Raw genomic sequence first — 23,278 nt, 5'->3', positions numbered from 1 at the left:
TCAGTAACACTATCATGACTTCAGCTGGTGTCAGCTAGAAGTCAGTTTATTTCACTCAAAACCTCTTCCTGTTGGCTTTCTTATTACCTTTATGTAAAATATGATGGGGTAGATATATAAAATTAGTTGTTTACAGGTTTTGTTTAACACTTTCTATTTTTAAAAATAGCCATTCCTGAACATTCATTAAGATGCTGAGCTATACAATTTTAAAATTATCTGGATTATATCAAATAACTTAAAATTGTTATATCATGATCCTCATTTTTATTACACCATTGCAACATGTTTTCCCTTCACAGCACCCCAAACTGTAATAAGAAAATTGCATTTGGCTATGCTGGATCATTATTATTCATTCTATTATTTGTAACAGTTAGTATAACATGTTTATTATATATCAACACTGCAGCAATGAGATTTAGATGAAGGTACATCTCTTCCACGAAGAACTGCCTGTGGACAGTGCATATAATGGCAGTTTTCAGAGTCAGGAAAAAAGGACAATTTAGCATGCCTTATGAAAGTAGAAATTAAGCTGCTTCACTAACTGATACTTTGTACTCCCAGCCATACTACTAAAACATGACAAAAATATTGGCTATAATAATGATTGAAGAATCACAAAGGTAAAAAGAGGGAGGAAATTCACTTATCTGAAAGCATAAGTTTGTTTCATGTAAAATATCTATTCCTATTCAACCAAGAAAAGATTAAAAAAATAGTGCCTGCATACACATCCCTATGTTAGGATGAACTATGCAATTCTTTTTTCCTGTTACGTGCTTAAGTTGTTTTCTATGAAGTCACATGTTCTTGATTTGTCTTAACAATATGAAAACCCACACAAAGTTATGGCTCCTCATATTGCCTTTTCCCTCATTTTTGTTTTGAATGCAAGAAGGAAGGGGAGAAAACTCACAGGCATTTGAGTTTATTCAATAAAGTTTTGAAGTCTTTTCAGGCAAAGCTAGACAAAACACAAAGCAGAAATAGAGTAGGAAACATAAAGCAAATGCTTTGCTATACCAACTTTTTCAACTGTATTTTCTAAAATTTTTTTCACTGTGAAATTGAAACCATATACAGTTTTCATGCAGTTATATTTTTGTTTCTTACTGACTTTAACAAAAAGGACAAGAAAAATATAGGGGATTAATTCTGGAATGATATATGAAAAGTACTCTGTGTGTTTGGAATTGATCCTAATAAATCACATTAAAATCTGCATGTTCTGGGAATTCATACTAAGATATAGATTATTAAACTCTTACATTTGGTTCAGGTTTTACTGAAGGAAACATGCCACATGTCATTTTAAAGCTAACTGGTATTTTAAGAGAAATAAACTGGTTATTTCCTTTTCTGGTAGCTAGAAACAAAGGAACAAAATAACAAAAGACATAGTAAAACAGTTGGCGTCTGCAATAATAACTGCAGTGTCATCAGAGCACAATTAAATTATTAAATGCATATGCAGATGACATATTTCTCTACAATTAGACTCAGTTCCAGGTGGGTCTGAAGTCTTCTGAAGTTGCCTATCATGGGAGCAACACTAAACCAACATATAAAGTCTTCACTTGTGGTTCAAAATTGAGGACAAATTCAGGAAATACTACAGAAAATCATGAAACCTCATTGGGGAAAACATACAATCAAAACTTCAACACGAAATCGAACATTAAAACGAGCAGTAGCTCAGAGTCCTTGGTGGGTTTCTCTGCAGGACTGTCAAGCACCAGAGGGAGTTTGACTGGCCACATCTAGGCTACTAGATCTTGGGAGAGAGTATAAATCCTTGGGAAACAAACAGTGGAAACAGGTCTTCACTAAAAAAACATATATACCCAACATCCAGGACTATGTATCAGTGTGATACACTTTCTGTCATTTCCTCAGAGGCTGGGGAAACAAACTGCAGCGATTAAGAACCAAAAACTTGTTTTGGAAGTTCCATGAAAAACTTAACCATCAGTGCTGTGCTTATTTCTACACCATGTTCTGTGGTTCATTTGTCAAAGTTTCAGGAAAATATAGGAGTTATAAACCTCTAAGGAATAAATGTCACATTGGTTTGTTTGTTTATTAATTTATTTGACCAGGGACTCAGCAGAAAATCTCATTTCAGTACAGTGGGATTTCAAGTTGTAGTAAATGGCAGGGACTTCATGCATACTATCAAGAATCTTAAAAATTTCAGTATTGAAACCAATGAAATATTCATTATTTATTCTAAACTTTCACTTAAATTTCCTTGATACTTGAGAGTTTCAAGGTATCAAAAGTAATACAGAGTTTTAAAAAGCAGTTTCAGTTCTACAAGGAATAAGTTGCAGGAACAAAGTCTGAGACCCAAATGAATGAAACTGTTAACAACACTTGCAAAGAACACAGTAGCTTCAGACCTAGTCAAGTCCTCTGAAAGAGTCATCAAGCATAAGGAAAGCTTTGATCACTTTGATATGATTTAGTTGTGCTAGAAGGCTTTTGACAGGCCACCCACCAAAAGCTCTCAAGCATTCATGAACTAGAAGTGAAGGTCCCTGCATATATCAGTAATTGATTAAAAAATAATTTTAATTAATGTTATTTTAATTTAATTTAAATAAATTGATTTAATTTATTAAATTGATGAAATGATTGAAATCAGCAGGAAGAAGTAAATAGAAGTTTTCACATTGAAATGTATGTTGCAGCTTTCTGCAGGGATCTGTACTAGGGCCAGTACTATACATTCTCATAAATGAAATGAGAACAGGCTTGAATATCATGTGATAAACTTTGCAAGTGACATTCAGCATGAGCTGGGATAAAGTTAATTTTCTTCATAGTGACTACCATGGGGCTGAGTTTTGGATTTATGGTGAAAACAGCACTGATAATGCAGAATAGTTTTCATTATTGTTGAGCAGTGCTTACACAGAGTCAAGGCCTTTTCTGCTCCTCACAGCATCCCACCATCGAGCAGGCTGTGGGTGCACAAGAAGTTGAGAGAGGACACAGCTGGAACAGTTGACCCTAACTGATCCAAGGGATATTCCAGACCATATAGCACCATGCTCAGCATATAAACTGTGGGAGAAATATACTTAATCTGGCAAAGAAACTTTGTAATGTACTTGTCCATAACTTTTCAGTGTTTTTATGTCAATTTAGCTTGTACCAACTGGCACTCTCCTAGAAAGTTCCTGGGGTGAGACTGAGGCAGGGGAGAGAAGAAGAAGAGAGTTTAGCCATATGGATTTGAGCCTTGCCATGCCAACTGATTTCTACCTTACAGTGGTTTAGTAGGAAGTGGTTTGTCATATTTACATTTGAAATCTATGCAATAGAGTGAGCGGGCACCCAAATGATGCATGGTTAAATTGTTATGAAATTATGTAATGCCACACACATTTTAAACCCCAGATTATACATTTAAAATAACAAAGTCTGGCTACTGCCCTGGGGAATAACAACATAATGTAACAATAGATAATAACAGGAAAACTTTAGCCCAGGACTCTGCAGTAGTTAAAAGAAAAGCAAACGATGCCATATATCATGATGAAATTAAGTAGAGAAAGCAATTAAGATGCTGTTTATATATTCACAAAGCAACAAATTATGATTGCCAATCTCAAGAGACATACCCAAAAACCAGAAGAGATTCAAAAGAGAGCTACAGGTGCAATCAAGTCTGGCACAGCTTTCACACAAGAAATGATTAAGCAGGCAGTCCCAGAACTTTCCATCTTGGAAAAGAGACAGCTGAAGGAGAAATTGATTTGTCTATACATTCATCAGTGGAAAAGAGAGCAGAGAAGGAATGATTATTTATTGTGCCTTCCAACAACAGTACTAGTTCTCAAACGAAGATGTCAGTTACAATGTTCGAAAAACAAACAAAAAGAGTTGATTCCTTTCACAAGTTTGTTAAAATATGTGCCTCCTTGCAGAATATTGTTTCTCTGAGAAGCACGTGTGCTTCCAAAGCAAAAGTTGAGAAAGTCATGGCAAAGAGAATCTACTGGGGACTATTAGATACCTAATATTTGGAGACTGAGAAAACATACTGAAGAAAAACCATTATATGCTTCTCCATGCTTATGCACTATCATGGGTGTCTTTGTTAAAGACACTCACATTTTGTACTATCAGGATACTAACAGAATAAGCAATACTTTTATTAAGCTTATTTTGAATTTATTCATATTTTACATTTATCTTTCATTAATCAAGTCAAATGACGTGCAAGAGAAAGATGCTTTTGTTGGAGGAATATTTTTAGTTATTTCAGACCCAGAAATAAGGAAAAGGAAAGTCATTGTACTTTATGTTTCTGAGACCCATATTATTCTTGTAAGTGATAGAAGTATGATTTGTAGGTATTTTAAGGTGTTTGTAACGGAAATAAAGGATGAACCCTCCGCTGCATCAGACTCCTTTCAGATTACCTTAGATAAATAAATAAAAAAAATTATGTTAAGTTTATGCGCTATTTCTGTGTGCAAATTCTTGTGCTTCCAAGAGTCCTGCTCAGCTCTGAGAATGAGACTTTTCTTGATTTTGTGATCTCATTGGAGACAGCAGAAGGGCATAAAAGGAGGTTGAACTCTAATAAATGACAGTATTCAGCAGCTGCTCAATTCCTTCAGGAAGGAAGCACCAACAATGGGCTACAATTACCTTCCGAATTTGCTAAGTAACTTTAATTGGTCAGCAATTAAGTTTTTCCAGTCCAGAGAAGTGAATGTATATTCCCTTGCAGGCAGTAATTAAGTCCCTCTCCATAGGAACAAGATTTCTAATGACTCAGATGTACATGAGCAAAAAAAAAAAAAAAAATCCCCCAACAAAAACATAAAAGGATGGCAGAGATTAAAGTTTTTTAAGAATCTTTGCAATACTAGCTTGAAGACATCTTTATTCTGGGAAATTCTGGCTTGTAACAAGCTCTTGGGCCATTATAAAAGCTGTAGACTCAGAAAGTTTAGCAAGCTCTCATCCTGGTACATACCATGCTTAGGAAATATGCAGAGATAGAAGGCACATGATGTAGACCCTTAGAATGCCTAGTTAGTTGCTGATTGTGTGACCAGAGTAGATTGTTGTATAATGAAGCAACAAGAAAGTGGCATTTGGCAAAAGAATGTAGTCCTAGTTATCAGAACTGGTAAGTCCCGTCATTAACAGTGCTGCCATAGGTGAATCTCATCTGCTTCATGCAGAGAGACTAATGAGAATTGATGTGTCTGGAAAATAGGGGTCTATGCCTCCAGATATGGTTTGGCTTTGTATCTGGCAGATAGAAGGCTATGCTGTTTACGAAAAGTAAAACAACCAACCAACCAACCAAACAACGACAACAACAACAAAACAAACAAACAAACAAACAAACAAACAAATCTCACAAAAATAAATACCTTAATTTTGACACCTGCAGGGTATCAATATCAAAGTACAGACAATATATTTATGAATGACAGGACGTGAGACAATCTTAAAGGGGAAGCAAAGAGAGGAATTTTGCTTTGATGACAGCATTTATTTTTCTTCATGTGTCTGAAGGCTATTCTTTAAAACCATGAATGTAATGAATGTGTTGCATTTGTAAATAAGGTGTGGCATAAAAACTTAGAATACAGCTTCATTATATGATAAGAGTGAAATGTGTTCCCTGTAGAGAAAAATCAATACTAAAGATCAAAGGAATATCTTCAAAAGTCCTTGCTTTAAGGGTTTACAAGTGCTATATTTCCTAGTTTCCCTCATGCTGATGAAAAGCAGATCCTGTAAAAATGTTCATTATTGGAGAAAAAGAGCAATCTTTTTATTTTTCAATGTGAAATTGTACATTTCACTTTTGTAATCTAGTGACCTGCTGCCTCAAAAGTAGATGTTTTATAACTCTCTTTTTAGCTTCATTGAATATCATTGCTAAAAATTGAAAGACCCATATATAGGATGGGTTGGAAGTGCTGCAGGTTTCATTCACTAGCTGATAGGAGGGTGGTTGGAGGACGAACAGTCCAGAAACAGTTTCATCTGCTCTTCAGAAGATACTTGCTCCAGAGAAGGGCAGATGGCATTTTCCCTGCTCAGGGACAGTTGCTTTAAATCACAGCTGTATCTCTACACAATTCTCCCATCAGGGATTGTTCAAATATGAATCAACACATTCTCTTGCCAGATCCACCCACCTTGGGCACTGACATTACTCACTGTGAGTGCTATAGAGAAGGTGACTGAGGCCACGATGAGGTGAATTTGAACCTGTGTTTCCAATGTACACACCCAAGAGGCTGGTAAAGCTCTGAAATAACCCTCTTTTGTCACAGCAAGATAAATGTTTCTTATGATGCACCTACAAACCATAGGTTCATTTACCTAAAGACAGTAATTCGACAGGCATTCCAGTACAAATTGCTATTATTTCACACTCCCTAAATATTTATATTAGTGTGACTCCTTGAGTGAGATAGCTAAGGAAACCTGCACTGGTGTCCAAAACATAAAGAATTGCATTCAGCTGTTTCCTAGCAAAATTTTCAGATGAGCTTATCTCTACTGTATGTAGTGCTGAACAGATCAGCAACACAATGGCAAAAAGCAGTTCTGAAAATCTATTATGAAAGGTTTGCAGTGGTAGCTGCTGAGTAGAGAAGTGTTTATTAGTGTGGCCCCTACTTCTGTGCCTGAATTAGATTTGAGTACTTGTACTCAAAGAATGGGTGTTCATCAGCCAAAAAACTATTCCTTAAGTTTTGGGGATCCCTCAAAAACTAATTCAAGTCTAATAGAAATAAATGAAAACACCTTTCTTGATTACCTTTCTTGATTACTTGATTCAGTCTATATGTACATTAGTTGTTTCCTTTTAATCCTTTCAATCTCACCCCCAAATCCATCTTTATCCATGAAGAAGAGAAAGAGAAGAAAAAAAACTTTAGGAAGAAGATATATTCATGTCTTTAGGATGACTGCACTCAGAGAATGTAAATGCTGCAGCATGTGTATGCATACCTGGGCTATCTTTAGCGAGGGAAGTGATAAAAGTGAATCTACAGTGGCACAGATCCAGTCTCTACCTAAGCCTTGGTATTATCAGTGGTAGTGTGCTGTTTATAGCACAGCCTTTTGTTGCTATAGCTTCATCATTCTTAGTGTTCAGTCTAGGTGGATTAAAGCTACATTCAGATATTTTGTTTTCAAAAGAGAGACAGACAAAGCCAATGAGACTTCTCCCCAGTGAGACTTCTTCCATTCATGCAGGTTACACAAGATTTGTACTTGGTATACCCTGTTAAAATACATACTTTAGTTTTACAGATTCTTTGGATCATCCTGAACATTAGTTGCATCTTTGTTATTTAGAGATTAAAGCTCAATATCAAGTGCTGCTGCTGCAGTTAACTCTGCTATTTTTAGCTATACACGAGCACCACATCCTTTTTCTTTTAGAACAGAATTCTACTTCGCTGTTAACAAATGAAACAAACTAATGTGGGATACATCATCAAGTTGCCGAAGGTTAGCTTTTCTTCATGTCATGCTTGTGAGTGACTGCGCTGCACTAATTAAAAACATTGCCATGGCAATTGCTATAGAAACATTTAAATTGGCATCATCAGTAACAAATCCCTGCTATTGATCCCAGCAAGGCTTATTTCACACTACACCTGAAGAATCTAAATAGAATATTTTGCATTCAAAAGGACTTTAAAAGATAATTTTTTCCAGTTGTTACTGTGCTCAGGAGGATAATATTTTTCATACAGAAATAATTCCTTTACCTGGAACTGTTGCAGGACTCTGATATCACTCCTTACTGCAAGGAGACACTACAGTGGTTCTAGACTACACCATATATCCCTCAAACCATACAAAAGAAAAAATACTTATTACCTCCACTCAGATCCGCTGATTTGCAAAATGGGGAAGAAGTGCAGGTTCTCCAAAATTTTTGGCATTGAAATGTTTAACACATGAACACCCCAAACGGAAGAGAAGTTTCCAATGCAAATAGGAAGAAAACCATTTTCCACTGTTTGACAAGAACAATAAGTTGACATTGTACTGATTAAATGATGGAAGAGGAACAAAGTGGGAGAGAGTACATGTAGAATATCGATTGATTGCTTAGAAAAAAAATATTCTCCCTGTTTTCAGACTAAAGACCTTTACTCCTTTTAGAAGAAATCAATTTAGATGTTTATCATAATGTTCAGCAGACCCTATTACATCGAGACTAATAACCCTCTCTTTACACCTAGTAGCACCAATTATTGTAAAAAAAAACCAAAAAACAACCAGGAAATAATGGACTGTAACTTTGTTTCTTTTTGTTGTTTTTATTCTTCTTGACATTAAGGATTCTTTCTCTTCGGTACTAGTGAATTTCTTCTCTTAATTATCAAGGAAATCAGTAGAGGGCAGCGCTACATAGAAAACCACACGTTTTCAGCAATCTCAGTTTAACTTCTACCCTGAGACAAACTGTTGGAACCTTGATTCCTCTGAGAAAAAAACCTCCGTGAAAAATTGGTATTTGCAAAGAGATAATTTCTTAGAGCAGGGTCAGAACATCTGTGTACAGTGCATTGGGTTCCTTTGAAAAGTTGGTCTTACTTTTCCGTACTACACCAGAATCCTTTTTTTTAGTGTTAAACTACACCTTCTGAGTGTACCAAATGCAACTGCTGACCCACTTGGACAGCCGACTATAAGATAAATAAAAAGCCAATGACCCCCTTGAAGAGTTTCTTTGGGTACAAAGAAAAGAGTAGTATAAATATCATATGTCAAATAGTGTTTGGACAGAAAGGAATTAGGGCAGTTTCAGGAAATTAAAAATGTGTTGTTTTGAAAAATAAAAGTGAAGAATTTGAAATTTTATTTACATTTGAAATTATCATGAAACTGAACATGCAATCACCCATCTCAAAATGGCCAAATGAAAATATATTAATATCACCTGTATCTCCCCCTGTTTCCAAAAAAAGAGTAAAACCAAAACAGACTGAATCATCTGAGTGTTAGGCTTGTCTAAGTTTTGATATGAAGACATTTTAAAGAGAAAATTTAAACTGTTTGAAATTTTTGCATAACTTGCCTTTGACAGCAGTCTTTTAAGGATAAGAGGTTTTGTAAGACATATCTTTAGGATTTTTAGTAGTTTCATAGATTCATTATTTATTAAAATTTTGCCAAATTTGTACATAATTTTCAGAACTTTTTGTCTATTTTATGGTTTGCTATGTTTTAATCCAGAAAAGCTGATATGCTACAAGAAATTAGAGAAATAAGTCAGTCATGACCTTAAAAATATAAAAACATGTTTTAAATATATATATATACATATATATATTAACATATATTAGAATAACTGAGTAGTAAAACATAATTGATATCAAAGCAAAAGTAATCAAATCCAAAAGTTAATCAGTACGAATATTTGAACATTATCATTCAGAATGTTGAGACGATGAATTCTTGAACGACAGTCCAACAAAAAGTGTTGTGATGGAGCTATGAAGGAGCACTATTTGAGGGCACATCAAGCAAGACCATCTCAGAAGACAAGAGATTTAATAAGAGTTACAGAGCATGACATTTTTTTGAAGGTGTCTCTCTTCAAATCAGAATCACATTCTAAAGACAAAGTCTCAGCCTCAGACTTTATATATGTTGTATGTAAAATTGTGTGTATATATATTGTATGTAAAATGCAGGTCCTGCATTTTACTTCATTGGACAAACTTGATAGTCTGCCTTTCAAATACCATCTTTCCAACACATCTACTTTCATTTTGCAACACCTTAAGCAGGATCTAATTTACAAAGCATGAAGAGTCTCTACAATTTGCCTCAGATGTTGCAGTGCGATGAATTTGAAGTACATATGATAATGCTCTACATTGATAAATAGTTTTATTCAGTGATAAAAACTGCTTCAGTCTATATTATACAGGGAATTCAAATCATCAAACTTAAACATGGATAAAAGATTGGCTGAGGGTTTTTTTTTCTTTTGATCTGTGTCCAGTAAATTTCAATCACAAGGCAAGATCATCATGTACTCAAATGTTTTCCAGTTAACATCAAAATTTACTGGTATTAAATTAGCCACAGGAGAGTTGTACTTTGTCCCTCTGCCTGCAACAGGAACATATCGAGCATTACAAGGGAGAGAACAAGAATTCACAGAAAATACATCCACAAATGTATGCCAAGATCTATGTACATTCATAATTTTATGCAAATAGAGTTAATTTACTTTGCACTTTGATTCTTCAATTAAAATAAAAAGCAAAAGAAAACAAGTTTTCCTGAACTATATACATGATCTTCTGCATAAATCTGACACCTATTGAATTGTTTTCTTTTTGTTTTGGAACATGATCTTAGAAAGTGATAAATATTCCAAGCCTTCACTTCTTTCTCAGCTAAAACTCTGTTTGAAGTTACTAAAACGTTGAGACTTTGATCCTCCTTCAGGATTGCTAGCTAAGACCCTGAGTCCATGCAGGATATAATCATTTTAAGAAAACTTTGCACAAGGGTACAATTCTATTAATTTAATCATTAAGGTCTTTAGAGTACAATTCACTGAATGTTTTCCATTAAACAGTTTTGGTTCTCAACAGACTAATAATTTTCACAAAAAGCATCTTATTTCCAAAATAATCTTTTTGTACAAAAAGAGACTCCCCTTCCCTTCCACCAAAAAATAACAACAAACAGCAGAGTGAAAGTAGCTGCTAGTAATATTGGGTTGCAGAAGAAAGAAGGATAGGTTTATATGTGTCTTTTTTAATTTAAAGATTTCATTATTCTAAAATTTCTGAGTACTGTGATCTCATACTACAATCATTGTTAATGGACTAGGACTCTAAAGAAAATGTACTTTTGCTGCTGAATTATTTTCCTATGATTTCTGTGATATACAATGACAACTCAGCAAAAGATATCCTAATGCAAAAACAGACTTATCACGAAAAAGTTTATGGAAAAGACTTGGACATTAGGCACCTAAGCTGCACTGCCAGATGAAGAGTATGAATTTAATTTGTTTTGATTAAATATTGCTTACAAACTTCCACACAAACCATCAGAGCCATTTTCAGAAAAATAATAATTATAGTAAAGTTCTATATCATGAAAGTTCCTATTCATTCTTCCAGGATTCAGGGAAAAATAAATACATTCCAAATGGAGAATTCTGTTCCAAATGCAGAGGTTTTTTTAACCCCATAAGGATTCTTATGAATCTGTACTTATCTAAAAAGCAATTTTCTTTCTTGTTTAAAGAACTTGTTAAAGGCATTAGTGACACTTTATAAATTTCATTTTATGAGTTCTTTTCTGTAGAAATAGAAGAAGATACTCTGGACAACTGAGGGCTAACAAGGAGGAAGAATGGGTTGTATTAATCATGAAGTAACAGACAATTCATATTTGCAGACCATTCTGCACAGATATTAAGGGAGGATAGCACCAGACTGAGCTGGGAGAGATTATATTGGAAGGCTTCTGATTATTTGGGCTGTTTCCTTGTGTCAGGAATCTGGTGGTAGCTAAAGTTTTCAGATGAACTATTTTGCTCAGATTGTGTTTTAAATCAATGTCTATATACCATGTGAGAGAGTGAACTAGAAAAAGTTTTATTATTATTTGTCACTCACATGAGGTATTGTTGTGATCATCAGATTGTGTTCCTGTTTCCTCAGGGAAAAAAAGTTGTTGCAACTTATCCAAATACTTTTCTCCATCCCCTAGGTTCTACTTACAAGAGGAATATAACATTTTTCTGGTGAATTATTAGAGGAGTGGAGGCTAACAGCATCTCTGTAAATGATGAGGACTTACTCCTTCCTGACAGTTTTGCTTTGGAGCTATATGTTTCATGTGATTCATATGATGCCATCCCAAAAAAGGACTAACAAGCACTCACACAGTGAAAAGATAACAGAATTGTCAGCAAATGATGGAAAAACACTGCACCGCACCAAGCGTGGTTGGATGTGGAATCAATTTTTCTTGCTGGAGGAGTACACAGGTCCAGATACTCAATACGTGGGCAAGGTAAGCCTTGTGTTTAAAGGATCCTCTAAAGATGATGCATCTGACACCTTTGGTAATTTCACTCCTTCTTCACAGCTGTTTTGCTTTTTATACAGCAGTGGTCCCAATTTCTCATTAAGTCAAAGCACACCACAGACCCCCTGGGGTTTCCATGACTGTTAGAAGTTGTGAGAGATGTCAAGTAGTTCAGTGAAAAGAAAATAGGCAACTGTTCAGACTAAAACGTTCCAATTTCTTATTACATATACCTATGCAAGTTTTATCACTTTTTCAACTGTTAAACATAAATATTAGATAAGGGAATAGAAAAGTTATGCCTTCATTCATCTACCTTGAGGCATTTGCTGGTATGCTGGGCTGTGTACTTCCTCAAGTGAAATCTAGAATTCTGTTAATAATAAAATTGCTGTCTATCCACAATTCCAAGTATGGATGAAGTGTTGGAGGTGAAAAAAATCTAGTTTTCATCACTTCTGAAATAAACTGATATCTTTAACTAATGACTTGAAGGACTTTACACTCTTTGAAATCTATCTACATCCGCTATTGCCAACAATGGCACCTCTGAATTACAGTTGTCTGCAGTCCTATCTTTTCTGATAACACAAGACTCAAAGATTGCCAGATATTTAGTCGTTTGTGGAGTCTCACCATCCACAGATATGACTTGTGGTCTGGTACAACCAAACAAACTTGGTAAACATCTAGAATATATCCAGAATGACTTAAAAATTAAGGAAATGTCTATCTTAATGGCTTAAGGTGAAAAATATCCTTTCTAGTTTCTGTCATTTATCCCCAGTGTTGTCACTGGCTCTTATTGTCAGGTAGCTCTCACATTTTGGGGTGCTTAGATACGAAATTGATTGAGACATTTATAGTCAAAAGTTCCAAAATGTTTCTGACCATTAACTAGTATCTCTGGTCATGGAAGACATGATCATCTGGAAAATGTGAAAATCTTCTCTCTCTATTAACAAACCAATGTCAAAGAAGCTAATTATGGTAACTATGAACTTGATTCTGACCTTGTTTCTAGCAACACTACACCATACAATTTTGTTTTTAGTGAAAGAAATTCTGACTTGCAGTACCAGAAATGAGAGCAAATAATCCTATTGCTAGATCTGTTTATCAGTGTGTAAAATAGGAAGTTCTGTTGTAGAAAAATGGGGCTTCAATAAAGAATGAACTAATTGCATAGAGATATTTCTCAAAAAAATTGTTTGCAAGTATAATTTAGTATTGAGTAGACTTGCCAAGAAAACATACAAAAAGGTACATGATAATATAGAATTCCATAGATGTAAGTTCTACCTAGACTCACAGAATAATTTTTTTTAATAGAAAGCTCTTGTAGAGGAGAACTGTCAAACATAAGAGCTGATTCCATCTTACGATTTTTCACACATCACTGCAAAATATTACACAAAGACCCTGAGAGAGGTCAACATCATTGATTCTCTAAAGAGATGGAAATCACCCCAAATAATACCCTATGTTCCAAAGAGAAGGAGTTGCATTGAAGTGATGAACTCCATATGGTTGCATAAATTTTATAACAGTTTATAAGATGATGAAATTATCATAGTTCTGTCCTCCATGGTATAAAACCATGGTAAATCTGCTTGAGTTAGTTCAAATTATCCTAGGTACATGTGACATACAGCACCAAGAGGAGCTGATACAACAAGAAGTCAAATAGGGAATCTTTTTTAAAGAAAAAAAAAAGAACAACTTTGAACAATATTATTCTGAGGAAGGCTTAAATCTCAGGTTTACTATTCTCCTGCTCAAAGTGATGATAATTAGCAAATTGGTATGTGTGAAGAAAGAACACTTTTATTCCAACCCATGGGAACTAGTTCATAGCAAGTATTCTTATCCAAGCCCTTTTTAATATGGATATGCACAGGTAGATGGATTACTGGGGTAGAATAATAAATGTAGCACTAAAAATTAAATAAACTGAATTAAAAAACTATCAGGAAATAAAATTCTAATAGATCATAACCATAATACCAAAAGATTATTTTTCCTACTCTAGTTCAATTTTCATACAATTTTTATCTGTTAGGTCATTGAATGTGTTTTGTTACTAATGCCACTTTATTGAAGCTTTATTTTGTTATGAGTGCATTCTGTTATTGGCGGTGGGGGAGCATCACTCAGTATGACATAATGAGATAAAATTTGTTTCCTAAGAAGGATGAGTACATGGAATGGGGAGCTATTCTGTGAAATCCACACACCTCTCTTTCTTACTGCTCAGATGCCAGCCCAGTTTAGACCAGAGCAGGGATCCAGGGAAACTGGGTACTTGCTTTTACCAGTGGACTGTCCAAGTCCTGACTGGCAGTCTGGCCCCATGAGAGGACTTCCTGTGCTCAGGCTCCACTCAATATCAAATGTTCCTGGAGTGCAAAGTTTCTCCCTCATATCTGAGGTATTATAATCTTAAATATTACTTTTTATTGTTAGATTGCTGTCAGTCAATGGCATCACTAGCCAAGTAGCCCCAGGGTCTCTTTCCCCATAACTAAGGCCAAGGAGCAGTTTTACTAGGACCACTCTCACCCTGTGGTCTCCTTCCCAAATATCTTCCAAGAATGGAAAGTTATCGACAGCTCCATGACTGATTTTTTATTTCTTTCCTATACATGCAAAACTAATCTAAGCACTTAAAGCTGGTAAATGCAATCATGTCTCGTTTATCTGAGTTGGTAGGTCTCAGCCTGTGACAAGTAAATAAAAAAAAGATCTCTGGTGTACTTGTAAGGCAGATGAAAAACCGAGCTCCATGCAAACCTGGTGCATGGCTCACAGACTGCTAACAGAGCTAACACAGTGTTAATGGACCCTGAAAAGATAGAACAGAGCTTATTTTACTAATTACAGTTAGATAGCTTTTAGGTAAAAACAGTGATAGTGTTGATAGGTGACATAAAATACAGGCCACTAAGTGCATCTGATATGCTTGGCAGAAATTGAAAATATTGTTTGATGAGCAAAGGAAGTTAGCATTCAACAGCTGCCAAAAGGCTTGATGACTAGAGCAATTTTAGTAAGGAAATTTCTCAGAGAACAGTCACCCTTCAAGGACAGGGGATATATGCAGAACAATTGTCTTGTGAACGTGATGGGAGTGAAGGTAAATCCAGACAACTTACAGTGTATCCCTCTCTCATCTTTCTTTTCTTCTCTTCTCTCGGTTCAGAGGATCCGTCTCATATACAGGCAAATGCATAAAAAATAAGTGCATAGGAAGTCTTTAAACTTATTGGGTTCTACTACTCATACCTGCAAAAATGCAAGAACTGCTTATGGTATCCTTTATTCTCTTTTCCTTTTAAATTATATTCAGGAAATTATAAGAGAAACCAGTGGATCCATCGTGCTAGATATTGTTTAAAAAATGCACAGGGAGATAAACAAACTGCAGTTGCAAAAAGAGTTTGCAACTGCAATATTCAGTCAGACACTGGTAAGGTAAGCAGTATCAGAGTCCTGCTTAAAAATTTAGCCAAGAAGAAAAAATAAATTCTAAAACATAAAAATGACCATATTCTTTCAAGATGCCTGTTACCTAGTGTGAATGATGAATATTTCAATGAGATCATTAATGTGAGGAATTTTCAGAGGATACAGTGAGAGGAATTGTAACTCATTCTACCTACTGAAATGGCTTACAATATAGCATTCAGAATTAAATTTATGAGATTAATTTCTTTTTAAAGGAAAAAAACCAAACTGATAAGTATTTTTGTGAAATATAAAGGTGTTGAGAAAATAAACACCTGGCGATATACCATACTGTGGTATTCTTTGGTTTCTGAAATCTCCTTTTTTTTTCACTAGTGAGGATCAATAGATCCAGCTTCTCAGCTGCTACTAACTTTAAGCCTCATGTAGAACCTGAAAAATGAATGTTAAAACTGACTTTCTATGAGAAAGCCTATCAAATGTACTCACTTGCTAACAAACACTACAAAGAGACAACAATCCAAAGAAAAGGACATACAATTCAAGAAGTATTAAAATGTTGATGAGGATGACGTTAATAATTAAAGAAAAAACTAATAAAATACACTGAAGGTTCTTACCAGGTAGCCCTTGAGGAACAATTGGTTTTATTTTCCAAAGATAATATTGATTTTATGTCTCCCTCTTTCTACATGACATGTCTGACACCCACTGAATTGACATCACTTGTGCAAAATGAGAAACACCATTAACTCTGTCATTATGAAGCATCCCTAGACAAGAAGAAATAGGCCTAAGCAAAATCATCAGCCATTTTGGAAAACACAGTCCTTTATGTTTTGCAACAATATACTGAAATGATTTCAAAGGGACAAGATTTTTCCTTCTTTAAGTCATTCAATTACATTTTTTACATGAAATGCATACAGCACATAAATGCTGCTAAAAACAGCGTGTTTTTTGATATCTTTTAACTTAGTAGTATGGTAAGTTTCAAGAAAACAACAGAATCATAAACAATCATATGCTACCGACCTATAATCATTTAGAAGTATAATTAAACTGGGGGCAGACTTCATCACAATCTTAGTATGTTCCATCTAGTATGCACTATACCCCAAAGCCATTTATAAACTCCAAATTTTGAAGAAGATTAAATAATATCTATTGGTTAGAAACTCTACTATTAACGTAAAATCAATATTTTAAGATTAAAGAAAAGAAGAAAATTCAGTGGGGTCTCCTCTGTCTCCTCCTTTTGTCTTTACTTTCCTCTCTCAGACCTCAAGTTTTTCCTTGTATTTGAATAAATACAAGGAAATAATGATGCATTAAAAGAGAAAGGAAAAAAAAATAAGGACAGAAAATATCAAAGGAATGAGAAAAAGTCTGACCAATATTTTAAAAAATACAAAACAGAAAACCTATTTGATTAATAAATTAATATAGTATCTTCACTTACATTGCATTCTTCAGTTAGTGTATTTCTTCAACAAATATTTGGTCTAGTTTCAAGCAGATATATCTCTAGGTAGATGTATTTCTTAAATAAAATTAAAACAGGCAAACAAACAAAAAAAAGTTAAAAAAGTACCATAACAAGTTCCTATCTTAGATACATTCGTAACTTAACTGCAAACACCAATAAAGAACCATAGCTTTACTTGTTTAAAAATAATTTATTTTCTGAAGGCCAACATAAGCCTTATTGAAAAATTACTGGAAGTAAAATTTATTTTTGTCGAAAAATAGTGAAAAAAAAGTTTTCAATAAAATTTCATTGCTAAAATGAAGGCTAAAGGGCCAGGAAAAAAAGAAGAAAATTGCTAAAGACAATTGTTACATCTTCCAAACACAATAGAACTGTTTTGTTTCGAAGGAAGGACAGCAGTTCATTTCTGATAACCTAAATACATTTCTAATTGAAGTTTCAAAAATAATGAAGAGATCTAGTCACATCATGCATAACCCAAGTATAAACAGTTTAAATACAAAAAAACTTGAATGTTACATTGCAATAATAGGCCTAAGCTAGAATTTTGCTGTCAAGTTTGAACATCATATTTCACAAAGTAAAGAATTATTTCTGAAAACAACTGCAATGATCAGAGACTTCAAAGACATGAATAACAAGAGTGAGTTGGCATTGTTTGGTACAGATGGAGCAGCTGTCATGGGATCTGACAGCTTCTGTTTCTTCAACTACATAAAAGACTGCTAAAAAAACAATCTGAAGTTCTTGTCATGTTCAGGGCAAGAAGTTGGGTTCATATTGTCACAAGATTGATTTACATTCACCATCAGAAAAAAGTTTTTGATAGTAAATACAGTCAATACAGTGAAGTACTAGGTAAAGAATGCTCAGAGAAGCAGAATTATTTTCATACTGCGGGTTTTCACAACAAACAAAAAAAAACCACAGGCCAGAAAGTTGACATTGATCCTACCTGGAGGCAGGAGGATGGGTATCTCTTCTGGGCCGCACCTGTTTTCCTCTCAAGGATTCTGTGTGTGTTTTTCAAGTTCAATTGCTAAATTAGCTGGATTGGTTGTGGGGAAAAAAAAAAAAACAAACAACAAAAAATAAATCCAAAGGATAAGAAATACGAAATAAGGAAATCCTCAAACCTTTTATCGCGAACTTTTCCCTTTCTCCTTTTCTTCGTTTTTTTCATTTCCTTGTCCCTTCTTCTCCCCATCCTCTTCTGGGACAGAACATCCAGTATGCAATGATTTTAAATTTAAAAAAGAAAAAACTGCCAAATATGTGCCTTTATAGGTGTTTTGCACTTAATGAAAAAAGGAGAATTTGCAAGATAATTTTTTAAAATTTAGCAACTCTAACTTAAAACTTCATCTAAAAATTATTGAGCTATTTTTAAAGCCAAAACCAATGCAAGACAACTCAACAAAGGCAAAACAACAATAATTTTGCAATTCTTTTCCCTTTTTCCTCTCTCCCTCCATGCTTCTTTTTGGAAAAAAAAATTATGATCACCCAGCCCCCAGTGTAGCAAAGGCTATTGTTTGGAGTTTAGTTTATAGTTCATTACAATGCTTGCTTTTGGCTTAGTCACAACTTCCCTTCCCCGGGTATCTCCTGAGTGTACTCAGAGCACAAGGGGGGTGAGACAGGAAAACAGTAATGGAGGTCAGGGGCCGTGCACAGTGGAGGCCCCCCAGTGGAGTTTGCTGGGATTGAGGGTGTTGACAAGCTAATAAAAAACAAGACTTGAAGTAAAAGCACCTGATTTAAAAACATAGTGAGAATGAAAAATGAAGTCCTCTTCTGTCTCCGGTGGTAATTTCCAGCTGCCATTTAAAATAAAATTGTCATTTTAATAAAAAACGGCTTTTCTGAGCTTAAAAGGCTCTTGTTCTTGTCAAGCTCCTCATGTGAAAAGGCCTAAGAAGGTCTGCCTCCAAGACCTGCCTGGCTCAGGAACCTGGCTCTACAAGAAATTGTTATTCGTAGAATAGCCCTATCTTTTTGCAACTTCATGGGCTGATATTTCTCAGCTTTGCAGCTTTAAGACTGGAAAGAGAAGATTAGACTTCTGGCAATCTGCAGACCTATCATTATCTGTTATCAGGCAATCATTTAGGGTGCAGAAAAAGGTGAAAGGGTGAGGAAAATGTGTTTCACAAGATATTATTCATTATCTTGTTTATTTATTCCATTGATTATATTAGGGGAGCAATTCTGAAGAGGGGAAGTGTTTTGACTATATTGTGGTTTACTGATACCTCCCAGCCTGTTGATAAAAATTGCTCAAAACTCGTCAGAACAAAACAATATATGACTACCTAAAAAGATCAATTTGACTGCACTGGAGGATGGTATGGTGCAATGTCTTGTCTCTCGGACATGCGTTTATGAATAGTCACCTTGATGACAAATAGGGAGGCTGTCAACAAACAACTGCCAAGAAGAGCAAGTCTTTTCTTTCTGTATGTGCCTGATACATCAACTCCTGTCTATTGCAGGATTCATCACATGTTTCAGTCTTCTGAAAACTGAAAAAAAAAAGTTAGTCTAGTCCATATAATTAGTTAATTTAGCACTATGCCAGGCATCAATCAAAAGAGGAACTTGTAATCTCCCATCAGTTACAGAAATACATAATTACGGACATATCATTGCTGTATGTTTTGCTGTAGCAGCACAAACACACTGGGGTAAGTTCTGCTCACTCTTACATAACTCTAAGGTCAAGGAACTGATGAAATCTCTCTTTTCTGTTTTTACGCAGCAGAATTTAATAAAAACTATGAGAAAGCATTATAGCCTCCATGAACATTTTAAAAGTTACCAATTTCTCCCTGCCTTGTTTCACATTTTAGGGAAGTATCCCCATTTCAGATGTCAAATTGTGAGTATGAAGAAATGACAACCAGGCTGATAATATTAAATGAGTTCTTTAACTGAAGAGAAATTTTTATTATGTGTTCTCCATTTCCGTAGAAGGAGCCTAAGGAAAAATTCTCCTTTGTTTTAGTTGTAAAACTCTTAACAAAATCTCAAAGAGGTCTTTGGAATGGCTAATTCAGCTACAGGTGTACATTTTTAGCCTAGATCTTCCCGTAAAAAATAATAATTAGTATAATAAATACTTGATAATGCTGTAAATAATTATTAATAAAATTTGATTAAATATTTGCTTTGTATAAATTTTGCTTTTTTTTCCATCTGTAAAATGTAACTTCTCTAACAACACTTTTCCTCTTAACATGTCTATGTATGAGGTGTTTCCACACAATATTACAAAAAAAGCTCTAGAATGTAATGAAAACAACCATGAAGTATTGGGGTGAACAATACATCAGGACACACTACGAAAAGGAGGAAAATAAAGAACCAAATATTTAATATCTGCTTACTTGGTGAACAGTGCTTGAATGTTTGAATTTGTGATACAAATGACAGCTTTAACTTTGCCTATTGTATAACAATAGAAATACTAAGTGGGGATATTGTTATACTTCTAGTCAAACATTCATAAAATGCATTTACTTAACTTAAAATTTGTGATTGTTGTCAACACCTGTAGCTATTTTTGCCCCTTAAACTTTCAGCTGTTGCTACATATTTCTGGTTAAGAGTTGAAATAAATTAAGTTTCCAAATATTAAGAATAAATAGGGTTCTCATAAAAAAGTTCCGGTTTACAACTTCTACACAGCTTAAGTGGAATTAACACTAATATATCAAACTGATAAAAATGTTGCAAGTACTGATGCAACTTTTAAAAATGGTGCTTTTCTGATAATTCAGTCTTACAGGGATTGTGGAAGTAAACATATTTTTCTTTCTAATAAGCATTTGTGATGAATAAACACTGTCAAATAACAGGAGGTAACAGAGCATTAAATCTTCATATATAACTGGGTCAGGTAGCTGACTGATAGGACCAAAGTAACAAATGAAAAACAAAATACTGAAAGTGTTTGCTTACCTTGTCTCTCTAGCACTGTAGCATTTGCATTTAAAATTGTAAGACTACAGTTCCACAATAATTTAAAAAAAATGGAAAAAATACTGTAGGTTCTGTGTAAAACAAGTGACTAAAAGAAATAATCATGTATATTTACCTTTAATTTTAAACCTGTATTATATATAAACAAGTGGTGTGGACAATAAAATGAATTTAAATAGAAATTTGGCATGGGAGCAAATATTTCTATATATATTTTCACTGAAGTCAATGGAAGCAGGGTTGTGGCAAAAAAACAAAATCAATTATTAAAATGTTTTGGTTTATTTTTTACTATCTTTATAAGTTTCACTGAACATTCAAATACACTAATCTCTGTAAAGGCTAGCAATTATGAAGTCGAAGAGGTAACAGTTTGATTCTCACCCAATCCATATGAAAAACGTAGAATCACATGCAGAAAGGCATGAAGGGCAAAATGTGAATCTATAGCAGAAGAATTCTTTAGCCCTTCAAAAGTACTGATAGAAACAGGAATCACTCATTCTGTTTTCATCTTTAATAGTGGTACTGCAGTTAATTTTCTTTGTACTTCAGGTGGCTAAATCTGGTCTAACTTCAAAATATGTAAAAGAAAAAGAAATAACAAAAAAGAGTTTAAAGTCATTCTATGCTCCTAAAATACTATGAGAAAATGTGTGTGTGTATCTCTATATATAACACTGTTTTATCTTCAGGATAAAGAAAGGATTTATGTTGATCCCTTTGATGAGGATAAAAGAGAACAGGATAAGTAAAATGTTATAATAATGATGCTGGGATTACTTTTAATAATTTCCACTTGCATGAGTATCATTCAGTCAAATATATCAAAGTATTTTCCATTAAATGAACAGTACCTATTGTGAGACAGGCAATTCCATATTTGTTCTTCTGAGGAGAAAACTGTAGCAAAACTGCTGAAACAGTGATTTGAGGTCAGAGAGTGAGTCAATGACAACATTTAGATGCAGAGCTGAATAGCCACCGTATAGGGACAAATTTAGCATAATGGCAAGGCTTATATATTTGTAGAGGTCCAGACAAGAAAGGACAGTTCTCATCAAGAGTAAAAACTAACTGGGAAAAAAAAAAAAGAAAAAAGAAAAAAAGAGCACTTCTAATACCTTATTTCGAATATTAGCAAAATCTCAAGTTCTGTCTTAAAACCTATCTCCAAATGATTGACAAGACCATAGTCAACATTTGACTCCAGACAAAGTCATAGGATAATTAATAAAACAATCAGGTTTTATTTTATGTGCTGTGTGCTTTTCCAAAGTACAGAGCAATTCTTTAGACAAAAAAGTATTTCACCAAAGAATGAAGACTGTCAGCACTGAAGACTCCAGTTCCCCCCCAAAAATCTTTTTTTTCATAAATTTAATAGAAAGTTAGCATCAATAGATTCAGATTTTTTTATGGTCTGATTACGTGCAAAAGCTTTGACTATCCTTGCTCTTAAACTAACTATGCTCCTCCTGCTGGGTTTCTTTTTCATTAATATTTGCATTATGAATTTAAAAAAAAAAACACAAAAGCAAACCTCTTCAATAACTCCTGAATTTTTTAATGTCTCCGTATTAATATCACTTCATATGATCAGCTTGCAGATTCAGCTATTAAATTAAACATTCTTTCGATGAAACAACCTGTTCGTCTGCAGGGCTTTATGCTTGCTTTAGGGCCTTATGCTTTGATTTGTCTAGGCAATACTTCTCTTTCATTGAGTTTTTATCTGAAGCCTCAGGCAGCCTTATCCTGGCTCTCCTCTAAGTCAAAGTCTTCATAGTCTTCATGTTTATTCAGACAAGTGCAATTAGCCTCTGGTTTATGCAGAACCCGAAGCCCATCTCAGGCCTCCTCCAAATAGAGTTACACTCTATCAGTTTCTGTTTTACCATGAAAGTTATTAAGTAGTTTTGTTAACTATTCCAGCCACCACCTTGTCTTTGCCCCCATTACAGTTATGACCTTCCAAAGATGGTATTTTCAAACAAGATTTAAAAGAACCATACACGTAAGCAATGAAAATTTCAGTAAATACAAAATCAATGACAAATAAGAATAAGAAAAAAAGTTACCCTAAATATTCCTTTCCTAACTACTGGTTTTCATCATGCTCTTCTTGAAAAAATAGCTTCACTTAGAAAGCTACATTATCACAAGACAAATTCGAGGCTTGGTGCTTGTTAAGTCCTGTCCTGATTACAAACCTTTTTCTTTGATATACCTTCCTTTGAGAATCTGCTT

At 34.4% G+C, this 23,278-nt stretch overlaps 1 protein-coding gene across 1 annotated transcript in view; it reads left to right on the top strand.

Moving 5' to 3' along the window:
* Window positions 1-23,278, top strand: part of CDH9 (cadherin 9) — a 100,385-nt gene that overhangs the window by 17,935 nt on the left and 59,172 nt on the right. The window contains exon 2 of the mRNA XM_032691127.1: window positions 11,764-12,069. Within this exon, the coding sequence (XP_032547018.1) occupies window positions 11,839-12,069 (231 nt within the window). The 5' untranslated portion in view covers window positions 11,764-11,838. The remainder of the gene's footprint in view (window positions 1-11,763; window positions 12,070-23,278) is intronic.

The sequence above is a fragment of the Chiroxiphia lanceolata genome, chromosome 1 (genome assembly GCF_009829145.1).
Source record: "Chiroxiphia lanceolata isolate bChiLan1 chromosome 1, bChiLan1.pri, whole genome shotgun sequence".
Taxonomy (NCBI): domain Eukaryota; kingdom Metazoa; phylum Chordata; class Aves; order Passeriformes; family Pipridae; genus Chiroxiphia; species Chiroxiphia lanceolata.
The sequence above is the reverse complement of the archived record's forward strand: the minus strand, read 5'-3'. Positions and strand labels throughout refer to the sequence as shown.